This window comes from Erpetoichthys calabaricus, chromosome 6, assembly GCF_900747795.2.
Source record: "Erpetoichthys calabaricus chromosome 6, fErpCal1.3, whole genome shotgun sequence".
In the NCBI taxonomy this organism is placed as follows: Eukaryota; Metazoa; Chordata; class Cladistia; order Polypteriformes; family Polypteridae; genus Erpetoichthys; species Erpetoichthys calabaricus.
The window spans coordinates 149,815,002-149,833,267 of NC_041399.2; the positions used below are offsets into that span (position 1 = coordinate 149,815,002).

Below are 18,266 nucleotides of genomic sequence, written 5' to 3' on the forward strand. Positions count from 1 at the left end.
TGCTCTCACACTGCAAACACTTCAGAGCCTTTCCTGTATGGATCTCACGGTTCAGAAACAGTTTCATCCCAGTTTCATGTTTTTTTCCCCCACTGTGTGCCCTTTTTTTTTCTCTGTACCCTAATAAACTTTCATGTGACACTCAGACGGTGGGTTACGACTCGCCTTTTCACGGCGACTTTGATATGTGACAACTTCTTTTTTATTTCGGGCAATTGTGAACTTGAGCTTCTCCGACACGCTATGTCACTCGATCAACTTCCTTTTGCTGTTTATACCACTGTTTAAACCAACAAATAGTAAGTTTTTCCTTGCCTCCACTTGGTATTCGCTGAAATTCTTCTATTTTCCCTCGTGCCTTTGCCATTGTCTTTTCACAGAAGGCTGAGCTTAAGGGCTATTTATATTGATTGACATATTCAAAGAGGTGTAATTCTGGGAGGAGTTGAGGTGGGACAGCAGGCACGTGCATTATTTTTTTTATGCTGACCGGGATTTATGGAGCGGAAGAATGTAGAAGTTGGCGTTCGCACAGATTTATGCATCTGGATTTTTGTGTGCGTAAGCACATTTCCACTTTTGTCCGCATGCCATGTTTGTTAATTCTATGCACGGCGATATGCATGCCTGGAGACTGACCATAGCATTATGCAGGTTAGATCATCCAGACCAAACAGTCACTGTTTGCTTCTGTCTTGCCTGTGCAGATATTCTCCACTCTGCTTACATGGCAAATAATCTTGAATTTCTCCACTGCTGTTATTGCATGCCATACTTAAAAGCGTTTTATTCAGCTGAACTATTCATACTTGTGGAAGGTTTTTTTTTTAGAGAATCACCAAAATCAATGTTTCATTTTATAGTGGAAATTAACACAATCTAACATTTCTCTCCAACTACACAGATGAAAATATTTATTACAGGGAATAGATAAAAATGTCTTGAAAACTGGTGGAGCTTCAAAATTAATTTCATGCTTATTGTGACAGTAAGTGTAAAAGTATGATGAACTCTAAAAGAAAAGTGAAAATAGTGATATATAAGCAATAGACAATTACTACAATAATATTTGACCATATATTAAAAACACAGCATCATATTATATAAGAACACCAAAACAAAAATACTACACATGAACACCAGTAGTAGTTTTTCGGACTGAGAAATCAATTATTTTACATTGTGGCTAGAATGTTTAATTTTACAAATGAACCCCCCCCCCCAAAAAAAGAAACGAAAACACAACAGATATGTTAAAACTAATGTTACCTACTCATTCATTTGTCAATAGATTTTGAAATCCAGTTAATAAAACTCAAAATTGCAGGTACAAAGTCTATCCTGGCAACATGAGACACATAGCAGGAACAAGCATTAGATGGGACACTAGTCGATTGCAGGGCATTCACGCACACAAACACGCACGCACACTTACTTATACATATCTAATCAAACTAATACATACATTCCAGACAGAAAACCTGTACAGAGTGGCACGCACTAGGAGATAATATGAATTGGGTTAAGATTTGAAACCATGTCATCCTAGTCATAAGATAATGGCTCTTAGCACTCCACCACCTCTGACAAGGGCAGATGATTCTAAACTAGTCCCATTTAAATGAGTGAGTGTATAACCGTGTGGTGGAGGGGACTGATGCAAGAGTTGATTCCTATCTTACGTGTAATGCTCCTGGGACAAACTCTGCCCACCAACCATAAACCGAACTGATAAGTTTTAAAAATACACTGATGGATTAATTTTACCATGGTGAATCATGACTGTGGTGGGCTGGCGCCTTACCCGGGGTATGCTTCCTGCTTTGCGCCCTGTGTTGGTTGGGATTGGCTCCAGCAGAGCCCCGTGACCCTGTAGTTAGGATATAGCGGGTTGGATAATGGATGGATGGATGGATGAATCATGGTACTATATCATAGAATTTTAAAACTGGTTAAAGAAATAAGATAAAAAAAATCTTACCGGCTTTGTCATATAATATGTGTGATCGTTGCAGTCCTTCTTTAATGTGGTCTTCCTGAACAATAACTTGCTTCAGTTGTCCTAGCCTTGCAGCACTCAGTCTTGACTGTACTGCAAGCTGCAAGCCATTTAATCCAGCTCGGGCATCTCCATCACACAGGTGTGCTATGGTGCTTAAAGCTTTTTGCTCAATATATATGGAGGGTCTGTAAACATAAATTAGTGTTCAAAAAAATATTAAAAGTTTTATTAGTGGGCTTGATTAAATGAAATATGCAACAATATTAAAAGATAAATGACTATGTAAATTTTTATACCTAGAGGGATTCAATATTGAAGTATTAAGTCTTAAATGAAACTATTACATTTAGTTACTTTTTACAATTTTTTACAATTAGTTGTAGAATAAAATTTCTCACATCATACTACGGCAAACAAAATGATCGTGTACATATTCTTTAAAATTTGTAGCACCGCATTCACAGAAAACAGTTCCTTTAAAACATAACACTGCTGATGTGGGCTGAAAGCACCACTAACAAATGAGAGCAGATGAAAGGACAACTCAATTCATGAAATACAAGATGAAACTGAAGTTTAAAACCAGGCTTTCCTGACTAATGAACATTGCCTTCCCTATTTTAACAAAAAAAAAAAAAAACCTAATTCTCTATGACACAAATTGCAAACAGGATGTTTCTGGCTCAAAGATGCTTAGGACTCTAGTTCTAAAGTGCATTGAATGTCAAAGCTTGCGTGTAGTAATAATAATTTTTTACTTAAGGCATTTTTCTTAAAACCAAAGCACTAGAAAGCATAACAACTAATGGAATATAAAACTGAAGTGCCGATCACAAAATGAAAATATACAGCAAACAGTATACCTATAACAACAGAGCAAGATAATATAAAAGAATATTATAACAGAGGTTGAAAGGACTAAAGAATGTCTGCCTAGCTGCAACTTAGATTGTCAACATGGACATTAATATAATCGCAAAAGATCACAGTGGAAGAAATGGTTCTAAGGAAAGCTGGGAATTTAGTAAATTCACTGAACAACAAGGACTGGGCTTGTAAGGCTGACAGATAAGTACAAGAAAAACTGGAGATACACAAAAAATTTAAAGACACAGACATTCAAGATATGCTTCGCTAGGAACAACAATTTCACTGACTGATGGGTAAGACCACTAAATATCAGCAAGGCCAATATCCTTTCCAGAGGAGCAAGGTTTATCAATATATTTGCAATCTCAGAGAGAACAAATGTTAAGATTTGAATGCCCCGATGTGAAGTTTCTCACAAGCTAAGTAAATACAGATTTAAATAAAAAACATCATACAGTAGCATACACAAAGCATATAATCAAACGAGTGAATCTCACACTCTAATGATGTATAATTGTTAGGTAGTTGGACCGATTCCTCTGATTTATTTTTTATTTTTTTGCTTGAGATGGGGAGTCTGTAATACCAAGAGGTAATCACAGTAGTGGATGAACAATGTAATTCTTAGTACTACACATAAATCATATGTTCTAGAGTTTAGCTGGAGATAAAAGTTCAAGCCAAACCTTGAAGTTATGATGATGAGTATATACTGACCATGGCAACACTGTCACTTCTGAATATTCCAAGAGCAAATACTCAGGTAAAACCTGGACCAGAGATTTCATCTCTCTCATAGTGCTAAGCCATTTACTGATAAACAACCACCTGCCTATGACAACAAGTCACAACTAATCACAACTAACCTTAGCCACAGCACAAAACCTAACACCTAATAGTCCATTAAGAAGACAGTGGCAAACCCACCAGATAAAGAACAGTCAGACACAGCTAAATGAAGACTCACACACTGAAAACACTGAAGACACAATGCACACTGAGAGAGGGCTTGTGGCATGCAGGTGAAATGTAGTGGAATAACGTCAAGACTTTAGATGGCAGCTAAGAAGCTGAAGAGAGTAACAACAAAGTTCAATAGTCAAAAAATAAAGGTTGGTTAACAATGATAATAAAGAAGTAAATTTAAATAGTAAACTAAAAAGAGAGAGAGAGAGAGAAGTCCCAATAAGCAAACAAACAAGAAGCACCAGTAAGAAGCAACAGCTAAATGTGTACTTTCACCAGAACATCTCATACATCTCCTTTGAACTTTCTTCCTCTCACTTTCATCATGTGACATTAACTGAAAAATACCACAAAAAGTCAGAGAAAGTATTTTTTCCTTCTCATGGTTATTTCAAAAATAGCCATTCATCCATTTTCTAAATCTGCGGATTCTATTGCAGTATCGCAGGGAGCCACGGCACATCCTGGTGGTATCAGGCACAAAACAAAACTCAAAACATGGAGAGGTCAACAGTTAACTTACATGCATAATTTAAAACTACTGATTCACTTAACAAGCCCATGTCCCCAAAAAGAGGATTATGTGAGTTCAGAGGATGGAAGTAGAAATAAATGGAATTGCCTTAACATGCATATCTTTGGAATTAGGGGGGAAATGAAAGATGGAAAACTCAACCAGACACAGCATGAATGTGCAAACTCCACACAAACAGTAACCAGGCAGGAATCTGAACCCAGATCTCTAGGTTATTACAGATATTATACATTTGTTAATCAAAGTGAAATAACTATGTTTATTGTGTTTTTAACATGATCTGAGCATTCATGTATGTTAAAGTTGTAACATTTAGAAAACTACAGCTATTACATTATAGCTATGGTTTACGTACAGTAAGTGCTCTGATCCTGTACACTGTGAACAGTGAACATAAACTGAAATTAAAAAATTATAGTAATATTATTACAAAATATGGAAAAATATGTTCTGAACATATTTACAAAAATTTTGTCAAATAATGAAAGGAATATGTTTAATTTTGATAATCTCCTGCAATTGGCAGAACAATCTTTTAATATTGCTTAATGAAGCCTCATTTTATGTTTTTCCAAAATACACAGATGGTTGTTCCATGTGCAGTTTTTAATAAACAACTTATTTTGAAGAACCATGGCACCTTGGCCCATTATCAAAACCTCAGCCAAGAACCGACTTGGAGCAGAAATGGACTGTTGATAGTCAAGGTTTAAAAATAAGGAAAAAAGCAAAAACTGACATGAAATAGGAATTTCACTTGAAAAGTCTAAAAATTAAGAAAACATCTGCTAAGCCACATCACTGAGAAATTTTTGACAACAGGCCTTGACAAAATATGTAAAACCACAAGAGTGCTGCTCTTCTTTTGTGGCTTACATTCTCTGCTGAACTGAATTAACTAAATTCCCTGACTCTGATGCACGATGTCCCAGTTTTATGAAATTTTTAAATTATGTATTTGAGTATAATAAATAGTTATGATTAACTAATTAGTAGGTATAACATATTTCTGTTAATTATATCCAATAAAAAGACCAAGAAAATTTAAGTAATTGAAGTGAAAAGTACTCTTCATATATTCTGTAACATTTTATTTTAAACACATTATATTTAAATAAGGGTATGAGTAAAAGTGACGAAGATGACAGCTAAGCATTTTGACTGAACTACCAAAAATGGACAAAATATGATAAATTATTTTTAACAATTTTGTTCATGAACATACTACATAGCTCAGAGGGCTGCTAAATTAAATCACATTTCTCCTTTGAAGACAAACAAGAAGGACAGAACATTGCTGCAGGTGTGTTAAAATCTGTTTTAGTTACAAATACATGTAGTACAAAAATGCAAAGAAAACGTATGCTAGGCAGAGGATAAGGCTGATGATTTGCAGAAAAGAAAAAATTGTGAAGCAAATAAGAATGATGTTTACAGAAACTGAACAATATATAATTAATGTGTTGTTCACTAAGTTGGAATTTTTGTGACAAGGTTATCAATGGGTAGCATGCTGATGCAGAAGCTTAGCTCTGTTGCCTTAGTTTTCATGAAAACTATGTTTGAATATAAGCCCATATCAATGTGAACTAGGTTCTTCAAATTTTATTCCATTTCTGCAGTGGTATAAATGGAGTCCCCAAACCTGAAGATGGAAGGGGTAGCTGAGTGCCTTCTAACTGACAGCGCTTTCCTATACTGCTAAAAATATTATATTAAATAAAGTCTTTAAATATTTTATCCCCAACCACTTTAATCCGAGGTATGCATAACAAAAACCAATAAATATGACAGACAGCAAAAATTTTGTACATTATAAAAGATAAATGACAGAAGATTATAAAACATAAAAAAACTATTTGTTAGACCATTTAATAAAAAGAAACTCTTTAAAAATAACACTGCAGTCAGTAAAATGTCTTTGAAACAACTTTGCTCAAATTCAAATATGTTTCTCTTGTTTCATGATTGTATTATGAGTACCAGATTTAACCATAATTGCCTGATTTTTTCACAAGTTATGCATGGCATAGACACACTGACTTCATATTTAAATGGCCAAATTGTGTTTAAGGACAGATATAACATGTACATTCATCAAAAACTATTACTTGGAATTTCAACTCTACAATTTTTTCTCCCAGACTCTGCATAAGAAAGTAAAATCTACAGTAACTCTTGCAGCAACAACAGTCTGTTCCAAATCAGTGTCGTGTAATGGGAATGAAATAATATACAGAAGTCTGCATTTCAAAAAGCTGATTGTATGGTTAACAGATGTGAAAAGTTTTATAATCCAGTATGCCTCTTTCTGGTTCATAATAAAGCTCCTGTCTTTAGAGGTGTACGCTGTAATATTCTAGAAACATCTTCACTTATCAACAAATCTCAAATTTTACTGCTACTTCAAAGTTCCTGTTGAAACTTCCACCTTTAAAACATGAAGGAAAACTGAACAGGCCATGCATAGCAATTAAACCTTTGGGATACTAGTAACTTCAATAGCACATATTATTTACCACAACGTTAATATTTATAATTTAAAGGCTACATACTACTAACCAAAAAGTTCCACTCAGTCTTGAGTAAAGTATTTCTGATTCACCAAGAATGCTTGCATTATTTCAGGAAGATAGCAGGAAAAAAAAAATAAAAATGACTAAATCACAATTGAGTATGCACATAGTGGCCTAATGGAGGATACAATGTTTTGAGCAAAGAACATAGCAACAAAGACTGCTCGTGTATAATTATTATTTTACGCCTATATATATATATAAAAGCGCATATACTACAGTCAGCCACTCAGCTTTGTGTGGTTATACTATCAACACAGTAACAGGTACTAAACAGGCCATACTATCCTTCGTAACTAAACTTTCCAGGTGCTTAAATGACAACCAAATGTTACAATCAAACCTCTACCTCCCAAAGCATATCCTGGGTTTGATCTTCAGTTCTGCCACTGGCTCATGTCCTGCAAACAACTGGCGTGAAGGAAGCATGTGTACACCCCAGTGATCCTTAGACTTGTGTCATTAGGAAACGCTATAACTTCCTTTTGCAAACTGGACTAACATGACCAGGTTAATAGCAACCTATTACTCTAGCACAAAAAAAAAGAAAAACTTCTTCCCAGAGGGGTACCATGACCTATTCCTAGAGGCAGGTATTTGGATTATGCTTGTTGCCGATTCTCTGCTATCTGAAAGAAGCAATACTTAACAGAAGCCTTTTTATATTTGGAGTCACCTTAAAGATTAACAAGAAGGTAGTTGGGATTTAGGTTTAATGACAGATGAGTAAACTGTAAGTTTAACAGGAAATTTGATATATTTTGATTTCAATACAATTTGAGTACATACAGTTAGGTCCATAAATATTTGGACAGTGACAACTTTTTTTCTAATTTTGGTTCTGTACATTACCACAATGAATTTTAAATGAAACAACTCAGATACAGTTGAAGTGCAGACTTTCAGCTTTAATTCAGTGGGTGAACAAAACGATTGCATAAAAATGTGAGGCAACTAAAGCATTTTTTTAGCACAATCCCTTCATTTCAGAGGCTCAAAAGTAATTGGACAAATTAAATAACTGGAAATAAAATGTTCATTTCTAATACTTGGTTGAAAACCCTTTGCTGGCAATGACAGCCTGAAGTCTTGAACTCATGGACATCACCAGATGCTGGTTTTCCCCCTTTTTAATACTCTGCCAGGCCTTTACTGCAGTGGCTTTCCGTTGCTGTTTGTTTGTGGGCCTTTCTGTCTGAAGTTTAGTCTTCAACAAGTGAAATGCATGCTCAATTGGGTTAAGATCAGGTGACTGACTTGGCCATTCAAGAATTTTCCACTTCTTTGCTTTAATAAACTCCTGGGTTGCTTTGGCTGTATGTTTTGAGTCATTGTCCATCTGTATCACGAAACACCGCCCAATCAATTTGACTGCATTTAGCTGGATTTGAGCAGACAGTATATCTCTGAACATCTCAGAATTCATTTGGCTGCTTCTGTCCTGTGTCACATCATCAATAAACACTAGTGTCCCAGTGCCACTGGCAGCCATGCATGCCCAAGCCATCACACTGCCTCCACAGTGTTTTACAGATGATGTGGTATGCTTTGGATAATGAGCTGTTTTACGCCTTCTCCATACTTTTTTCTTGCCATCATTCTGGTAGAGGTTGATCTTGGTTTCATCTGTCCAAAGAATGTTTTTCCAGAACTGTGCTGGCTTTTTTGTTCTTTAGCAAAGTCCAATCTAGCCTTTCTATTCTTGAGGCTTATGAATGGCTTGCACCTTGCAATGTACCCTCTGTATTTACTTTCATGCAGTCTTCTCTTTATGTAGACTTGGATATCGATACACCTACCCCCTGGAGAGTGTTGTTCACTTGGTTGGCTGTTGTGAAGGGGTTTCTCTTCACCATGGAAATGATTCTGCAATCATCCATCACTGTTGTCTTCCGTAGATGTCCAGGTCTTTTTGCGTTGCTGAGTTCACCAGTGCTTGCTTTCTTTCTCAGGATGTACCAAACTGTAGATTTTGCCACTTGTAATATTGTAGCAATTTCTTGGATGGGTTTTTTCTGTTTTCACAGCTTAAGGATGGCTTCTTTCACCTACATGGAGAGCTCCTTTGGCCGCATGTTGTCTGTTCACAGCAAAATCTTCCACATGCAAGCACCACACCTCAAATCAACTCCAGGCCTTTTATCTACTTAATTGATAATGACATAATGACGGACTTGCCCACACCTGCCCATGAAATAGCCTTTGAGTCAATTGTCCAATTACTTTTGAGCCCCTGAAATGAAGGGATTGTGTTAAAAAAATGCTTTAGTTGCCTCACGTTTTTATGCAATCGTTTTGTTCACCCCACTGAATTAAAGCTGAAAGTCTGCACTTCAACTGCATCTGAGTTGTTTCATTTAAAATTCATTGTGGTAACGTACAGAACCAAAATTAGAAAAAAGTTGTCTCTGTCCAAATATTTATGGACCTAACTAGATATAATGTGTTCTGTCAGGATAATGATTGGGGTTCTCATGTTAATGTTTGGGGCTTGCATGAAGAATTTTGGTTTCTACAGCAGATCAACACTGCAACATCTGCTTTTGGCAAAAATTCAAATTACAGTGATCCCTCGCTATATCGCGCTTCGCCTTTCGCGGCTTCACTCTATCGCGGCTTTTATATGTAAGCATATTTAAATATATATCGCGGATTTTTTGATGGTTCGCGGATTTCTGAGGACAATGGGTCTTTTAATTTCTGGTATATGCTTCCTCAGTTGGTTTGCCCAGTTGATTTCATACAAGGGACGCTATTGGCAGATGGCTGAGAAGCTACCCAACTTACTTTTCTCTCTCTCTCTTGCGCTGACTTTCTCTGATCCTGACGTAGGGGGTGTGAGCAGGGGGGATGTTCGCACACCTAGACGATACGATCGCTCGTCTAAAAATGCTGAAAGATTATCTTCACGTTGCTACCTTCTGTGTGCAGCTGCTTCATGAAGCGACATGCTGCACGGTGCTTCGCATACTTAAAAGCTCAAAGGGCACGTATTGATTTTTGACTTTGTTTTTCTCTGTCTCTCTCTCTCTCCCTGCTCCTGACGGAGGGGGTGTGAGCTGCCGCCTTCAACAGCTTTGTATCGGCGGTGCTTCGCATACTTAAAAGCCAAACAGCCCTATTGATTTGTTTGCTTTCCTCTCTGTTTCCTTTGAAGAGGAAGATATGTTTGCATTCTTTTAATTGTGAGACAGAACTGTCATCTCTGTCTTGTCATGGAGCACAGTTTAAACTTTTGAAAAAGAGACAAATGTTTGTTTGCAGTGTTTGAATAACGTTCCTGTCTCTCTACAACCTCCTGTGTTTCTGCGCAAATCTGTGACCCAAGCATGACAATATAAAAATAACCATATAAACATATGGTTTCTACTTCGCGGATTTTCTTATTTCGCGGGTGGCTCTGGAACGCAACCCCCGCGATGGAGGAGGGATTACTGTACTCTTTTACCTAAACACTAATCCGGAGTAATTAATGTAAAGGTACTCTCTGTAACAAAAGCAGAGCTAATGCTACATCCAGCTTTTTACTTCTAATTATTTACCTTTTTGAATACTTCAATAAAGAACAATAATTAAGACCGCCATCTCTAAATAAAAATTTTGTTGCAATTAAATCATAGTGTTAATATATTAATGAACACTGCTTAGTCTACAATTTAACATTGAAACTAGCTACTATCAGTGCAGAAAATTATGAAAACAAGATATTAATAGCCAATGAAAATTCCCAATTAGGCACTACTAAAACAAAAAAATTACATTTTCAAATATACATTTTTTTTACAATGTTACAAACCTTTATTCAAGTAAACCTCCCTAAGAGACACATCAGTGAACTTAAGGCAAGCATGCCTTAAATATTACTGTATGAATAATGTGACTTCAGGAAATTATTCTACTTCAAAATTAACTCATTAAATCAGGAAATTGTAATGCAGTGAGCAGGCTCAATCATTATCCTATTTAAGATTTTAAAGAATGTTGTATAAATTCAACAGCAGATGTCGGAATTAATCTCTAACCTTCAAAGAACAGTTAAAAATTCTCTCAAGCTTGGTTATGACGGAAATTAGTACTGCACAAAAATAACTAGTTACAATACCATGACCAAGCTATTACATATAATGGAGTGGTTATTATTATTTTCTCTAATATTCTAAAGAATTGTTTTATGTTGTGTAACTGAATAACTGTCTACTATTAGCAAAGATTCAAATTACTATTTTTCCTAAACACTAAACTGAACAGTAGTCAATGTAAAAGTACTCTATGAAACAAAAGAAGAGAAAATGCCACACCCATCTCTGCAACTGACCTATAAATTAGCTGTCAAGCCCCATTCAGGTAATAATGTTTTTGTTTAGGCTTCATCTACAAACGGGCATTCCTCTGGAAAGTTTCATCTCTTATGTTCCTTGGCAACATATGGACTGCAAATTCCAGGAGTACCCTGTCATAACAAATTGCAAACTGCACTCACTCTGAGCTGCCACTGATGTCTCTAATGCTGGCACTGTCATCACCCTCTTGTTCCAGTACTTGGATCCCAAGGGAATCCAATGCCCGAGCCAGAATAGATTCCATTGCTTCCACAGACAACTTCTCCAGCACAATGACTCTGCAGCGACTCAGAAGAGCAGCATTCACCTGAAAAGAAGGGTTCTCTGTTGTTGCTCCAATCAAAGTGATTGTGCCACATTCAACGTGAGGCAGGAACGTATCCTAAAAATGGGAGGCAAAGAGAAGAAACCTTACAGTGCACAGGATATACCACCATATTCTGAGTAAGTCACCATAATTTTTAAGTATCAGTCTAATAATTTTCATATTTTCTGCATGAACTTTGCCAAAAATAATAATTTATAAATTATGAAAATGTAATGCTTTATATTTTAAGTGGAACACACTATTCAAATGTCCATAAACATAGTAAGCATATAAATCTTAAAACTATAATTCTGAAAAAATAAATAAATAAATAACAGTTACTTTAAAATATTTTTCTACTTACTTGATCCTTTGAAAGACTATGTAACTTATGTGAGACAAAAATTACATTAGTATTTCTATATTTCTGATTTCGTGCTCTATTGAATGCTCGTGTCTTTTTAATTATACAATATACCTTTTTAAATAAATAAATAAACACATATAGTGAAAGGAATGCTCATAAGACGTGTCAAATTCATAAACATGATTAATGAGCTTTACTACATATAAGTAAACATTATTTCACACCGTGACTTTTCTTGTGAAAGCCAAGGTACATTTAGAGTAAATAAGTTAAAAGAAGAATCCACACTTGTGTGTCTTAAAATGTGAATATGTGCTAATTTTTGTCCATGTCATGATTCCATTATACACTTTGGGTACATTTTTTTAATTCGTTATGATTAATTTCCATCTATGGGATAGGAATGCAAGGCAATTTAGTTTAATAATAAAAAAAACTTCCTCATTAAAGACAGCAATCATACCGGTCTGCTGTTCCATTAAAAATTAATAACAGTAAAAACAAATCAACTGTATAATGACATGAAAGCTAAACTTATAAAGCATTAGCTTATATAGAGGATTGTTTTACTGGGACAATTAATGCTAGGAATCAACTTTCAACAAATGTGTGGACCAAAATAAACCAGCCGAATTACAGAGGTACAGATCTCATCATAATATGCCACACTCAGTCTTTAAGGCTCACTAATTGTTTTTTATATTAACAATATAGATAACAAGGGAAAAAAACAAGAAAACATGAAAAACACAAAAAGTATATTAAGTAAGTTTATTTTGTCCCCTCATAATAAAAGTATATTAAGTAAAAAAGTATATTAAGCAAAATTTATTTTTGTCCCCTCATAATAAAAGGCTGCAAAGTACAGCAAACCCATATGATCCATCGGCATGCAACTAATTAGTCAAAATAAACTGTTTAAATGAAACTAGAATCAATCAATAAGATAAATATCATACAAATCAAACAGAAACACTGGATTCTATATAAAATACATTATGGGTATAAAGCAAGACAGCTCTGGCGGCTGGTGCCTGCTCTGCCGCGCATTTTTGCTGGCAGCCAAAACAAATATCCAGCCGTCAAAGAGTTAATTAAATATATGAATAAAGAAAATGTAAAAAGGGGAAAATGGGCTATGTTTTTTAGAATATTTTCATTAGAATACTGAAGCAATTCCAAAAGAATTGAGATATAACCTATTAATATAATTTCATTAGGCTTACATACCAAAAATAGGTGCATTTCACCCAGGGTTCTGCCGTATTATCGTATCAGTAATATTAAAAAATACTGAAGTACCGTATCTTGTAGTTACCACACAGATCTAAGCTAGTAAAAATAACATTAATTTTTTAAGAAAGTTAACATTTTAAACAATAATATATAATTAGGTATGCCAAGTAAATTAATTTTATTTGAAAGTCCAGCCCCCACAGTGACACAGTGCCAAAATTCTGGCACTTGGGCAAATGTAGTTGATGACCCCTTCCATAATTTATTCACAATACAATATAGAAAACATTGTAAAATTTCTCATTTTCAATATTTTCAACATATGTCATGAAAATTATTAGCTCATTTTGAATTAGATGGCAATCTCTAAGCACGTCTCAAAAAAGGGGCAACAAAAGGCTGGAAACGAAAGTGGTACTAAAAAGAAACAAATGACTTCTGGGAGCTCTTAAACCCGACACCATTGGTAATGTCACCGATGAGCTAGGCAGTGAAGACATCAACAATGAAGCAAGGGGATGGTGCAAAAAGAGCAAAATGCTTTTATTAAAAACAAAACAAAAAACAGTGTCCAAATAAATAAGTGCAGTACATCACAAATTTTAAATAAATAATCCATTAAAACAGAGATGAATCCATGGAGGTTAAAATCCAATAATACATCTTTTTAAAAACAACGAGGTTAAAATAACAGCTGGAAGCAGTCTTTCTTTAAAAAATCTGGTTCATACTTTTTTTAACCCAGCAACTCCCCTGCTTCTCCCTTCCGGACCCAGCAACAGGTGAGTTGCCCTACCAGCAAAAATGCAGATCCTTCAATACTGGTCCAGCAGCCCTCCGATCCCCGGATATGTCTGGCTCCAGCTGGACCGAGACTTGGGTTTCTTCCCCCAGCGGCCAGGGCATTCACGGTGGGGCTCAACACGCCCAAAGCCTCCACAACTCCGCTCCTTCCAGCAGCCAGTCATCTCTGCTGCCGGTCACTCCAGCTCCTCCCAATTGCTCAGCTGGAGCGACCACTTCAATCTGCCCCCTTCGTGAGTTGGCCACACTCCTCCGGGGCTCTTCTACCAGCTGCCTGCCTTTGCTCAAGCGACCCTGCTGTCGCTCGCTCACTCGCACAGGCTCCCCACTTCTCCAGCCTTCCTCTCCCTTAACCTCCCATTCTCTCTCTTTCCTCTTCTCTTCCTAGCCGCTTCGTGCTTCTATTTATTATGGGGACACTCAGGGTGGATCAGAAGTGGCAATTAGCAGCACCAATTACGGATGCGGACGACTCCTCACCTGTGTACTTAAGTGAGGACCATCCACATTACGCATCACCCGGGAACCGCTCCTGCCACACATACCATGCCCCCTCTCTAAGCCGCGAGTGCGGCAATTATTTATTTAAAAAGTGGCCTTTTTGACGTGAGCTGTGGACACGCTACACCACAGAGCATTTTGTAGCTAATTAGACAGGCAGAGTCTCTCAGACGTAAAGATGGGCAGAGATTCACAAATCTGCAAAAAGCTGCATCTACAAATTGTGGAACAATTTCAGAATAATGTTCCTCAATGTAAAATTGTGAAGACTTTGAATATCTCATCATCTACATTACATAATATCATCAAAAGATTCAGAGAATCTGGATAAATCTCTGTGAGCAAAGGATAAGGCCGAAAATCAATATCAAATGCTTGTGATCTTCGGGCCCTCAGGCAGCAATGCATTAAAAACAGGGATGATTCTGTCATAGAAAATACTGCTTGGGCTCAGGAACACGTCCAGAAATCATCGTCTATGAACACAGTTTCCCATGAAATCTATACTTGCAGGTTAAAGCTCTATCATGTAAAGAAGAAGCCATATGTGAACATGACTCAGAAATGCCACTGTCTTCTCTGGGCCAAAGCTCATTGAAAATGGACTGAGGCAAATTGAAAACTTTTCTGTGGTCAGACAAATCAAAATTTGAAATTCTTTTTGTAAAACATGGATGCTGCATTCTCCAGACTAAAGAGGAGAGGGACCATCCAGCTTGTTATCATCACTCACTTCAAAATCCTGCATCTCTGATGGTATGGGGATACGTTAGTGCCTATACAATTGGCAGCTTGAATATCTGATAAGGCACCATTAATGCTGAAATGTATATACTGGTTTTAGAGCAACATATGCTTCTATTCAGGGAAGGCCTTGCATATTTCAGGAAGACAATGCTAAACCACATACTGCATCTATTACAACGGCATGGCTTCATAGTAGAAGAGTCCGGCAGCTGAAATGGTTTGCCTGCAGTACAGACCTTTCACCAACTGAAAACATTTGGCACATCATGAAATGAAAAATATGACAAAGACGACTTAGGACTGTTGAGCAGCTAGAATCCTATATCAGAAAAGATTGGGACAACATTCCTCTCCCAATAGTCTAGCAACTGGTCTCCTCAGTTCCCAGATGTTTACGGACTGTTATTAGAAGACATGGAGATACTACACAGAGGTATAAAATGGCCCTGTACCAACTTTGAGACATGTTGCTGCCATCAATTCAAAATGACCTTACTCTTTTCTTAAAATGCTATGTTTTCTCAGTTTAAACATTTTATATATTTTCTGTGTTTTATTGCTAATAAAATATGGGTTTATGAGATTTTCAACTCATTGCACTGTTTTTATTTACATTTTAAACTTTTTTGGAATTGGTGTTGTATTTTGACAACAATTATCAAATCTGCATAATACAATTCAGGGCCATGGGTTTGTTTGAAATAGCACTCATAATTATTTGCATTTCATCATTTACAATATTACACTAAAGCCTGTACGCAGATTGCAGACTTGACCAAGCAAGTTAACAACTTAAGCATAAAAAGAAACCAGTCAGTTACTTTGCCATGAGAGTATAAAAGTCCTGAAGTATCTACAAATTGTGCCACTTCAACCTCCCCTCACCCATCATCTTCCATTAAAAGCTATATATTTTACAGTGATCCCCCGCTATATCGCGGTTCAGCTATCATGCCCCCGCTACATCGCACATTTTTTATTATTATTATTATTATTATTATTACTAGGGGGCTTCGCTTCCGCTATTGGTTTAACGGATAAATAACTTAGAGATTGTTATTTTCATGGGAATTGTTTCATATGCATTATTTTCATTTTTACTTAAAAACTTTTGTAAAAACAATATTTGTCCTTTATTTCCTGCCCTGGGCATGGTTAAACCTCTTTCTCGCAGGACTTATAACGCTGCCCATGTTGTGAAGGGAGGGTCTGAACACACGCTAAAGAGATGCAATCGGTTCAGCTGCTGTCTTGCAGCTGCTGCCGGTCAGCTGTGTGTTCTGCTTTTCGGGCTTTGCATCAATCATTTAAAAGCCTGTACAGCAGCTGTCCTATTGCCACTTCGCGTCTCTGCCACTAGCGTTCTGAAGGGGGGTGTGGGAGAGGAGAATGAGGACTGAACGCACGCTAAGGAGATGCTCTCGGATCATCCGCTGGCTTGCTGCAGCTGCTGCTTGTGAGCTGCATGTTCTGCTTGTCGTTGTTTTAAGAGCTGGGAGCACCTGGAGTGTTTCTGCCAAAAGCATCCCAACAACTGCTAGGTTAGATGTCCATGAACTTGTTTTAAATTGTTTGTAAGTAGGGTGTGACGTGCAAAAATCACCGTCTCAAGGGTTTTGCTTCCAAAGGTTGTAATGTCTAGTCTCGCTTGTAATAAAAGTGTCTCTCCGAGATGATCTGATCTAGATCATCTGATTGCTGAAAAAGGCGCATTTACTAAATGATTACTTATGCAATCAACTACTTTGGGTTTAATATTTGTAATTAATTTAGATCCATTTTCATTTTGACATTATCAACTCGTTCTATGTTAATCAATGTCAAAAAAAGGCAAAGTAAATACACTGTGTATAGAAGTTGTATAATAGTGAAATATGAAATCTTCAAAAGGGGTGAATATATTTTATAGGGCACTGTAGTTGCCCCACAATGAGGTAAGACCTAACAGGTTATGTTAATTAATGGTCCAATGTCTTTACTTTGTGATCGTCACTTCTGCGAAGTTGAGATTCACCATTAAAAGCTACTGTACACAACTGTATTGAAGATAAACCAAAAAGATGTTCCATCGCTAACATTTTACAGTTTTCATGTCTGGCACTTCATCTTGCACAGAACAAGAATCAATTTTTGATGGGCTCAGCCTTGATACACTAGCATATGCAGCAGGTTGATTTTTACATTTTGCTGAAAGTATCAACTTGCACACTTTAAAATGACAAATACTTAATGGCAAATTATTTACTTCTCTACATACTGCCTACAGTAAGCAGGTATTGTAATAAAACATCTTAAAAAATCTGAATCTTAAAATACATGCAAGATATTTTTTAATTAAAAAGATAAATCACAAAGAACCAGCAGGTTCAAAAGAGGGTCACCTTACCTGCTGTGATTTGTTAAAGCGGTGGATCTCATCAATAAATAGGATAGTTTTCCTTTTGAATAATTTCAGCTCATTCTGAGCTTGCTTGATCACTTCCCGCACCTCACTGGTTGATGTACTGGTTGCTGACAGGGTAACAAATCGAGAATTGCCACTCTTCTTGCTATTGGTAGCAATAATATGTGCCAAAGTTGTCTATAAGAGAAAAGGGAAACATTACTAATTCTGTTATTTCTAATTAAAGTTGCATCTCATAATAAAAGTTCTTTCTTTGGAGCATTTTTGTGAAAATGAATACCAATAATGTAAAACGTCTAATAATGTATTTGAGGACTCTTCTGTAAGGGCATGACGATGCTTCTCTAATTAGCCTTCAATATTTTTTCTTCAACAATTTGAATGGAAAATTCATCATATGACTTTTTTTTTAAAGAACATTCCATATACAAGGGGGGACCAAAAATTACGAGAATTAAAAAAAAAAAAAAAAAAATCATATATTTCTCAGAACATTTCCAACATTTAATCACCCTCAAAATAGTCTCCCTGAGATGCAATACACTTGTCCCATCGCTTTTTCCATTGTTGAAAACTGTTCTGAAACTCCTGCAAAGTGATAGCCTTCAGTG

At 36.4% G+C, this 18,266-nt stretch overlaps 2 protein-coding genes across 3 annotated transcripts in view; one reads left to right on the top strand and one right to left on the bottom strand.

Moving 5' to 3' along the window:
- The window catches only part of wrnip1 (WRN helicase interacting protein 1), a 54,899-nt gene that overhangs the window by 28,270 nt on the left and 8,363 nt on the right, over positions 1-18,266 (bottom strand). Inside the window, exons 2-4 of the mRNA XM_028803990.2 lie at positions 17,638-17,832; positions 11,430-11,671; positions 1,982-2,187 (exon numbers count right to left, since the gene is read on the bottom strand). Coding sequence (XP_028659823.2) covers positions 1,982-2,187; positions 11,430-11,671; positions 17,638-17,832 — 643 coding nt within the window. The remainder of the gene's footprint in view (positions 1-1,981; positions 2,188-11,429; positions 11,672-17,637; positions 17,833-18,266) is intronic.
- Positions 11,604-18,266, top strand: part of LOC114653592 (myosin light chain kinase 3-like) — a 189,929-nt gene continuing 183,266 nt past the window's right edge. For both annotated transcript variants that reach the window (XM_051928837.1, XM_051928838.1), the window contains exon 1: positions 11,604-11,733. In XM_051928837.1, coding sequence (XP_051784797.1) covers positions 11,678-11,733 — 56 coding nt within the window. In that variant the 5' untranslated portion in view covers positions 11,604-11,677. The remainder of the gene's footprint in view (positions 11,734-18,266) is intronic.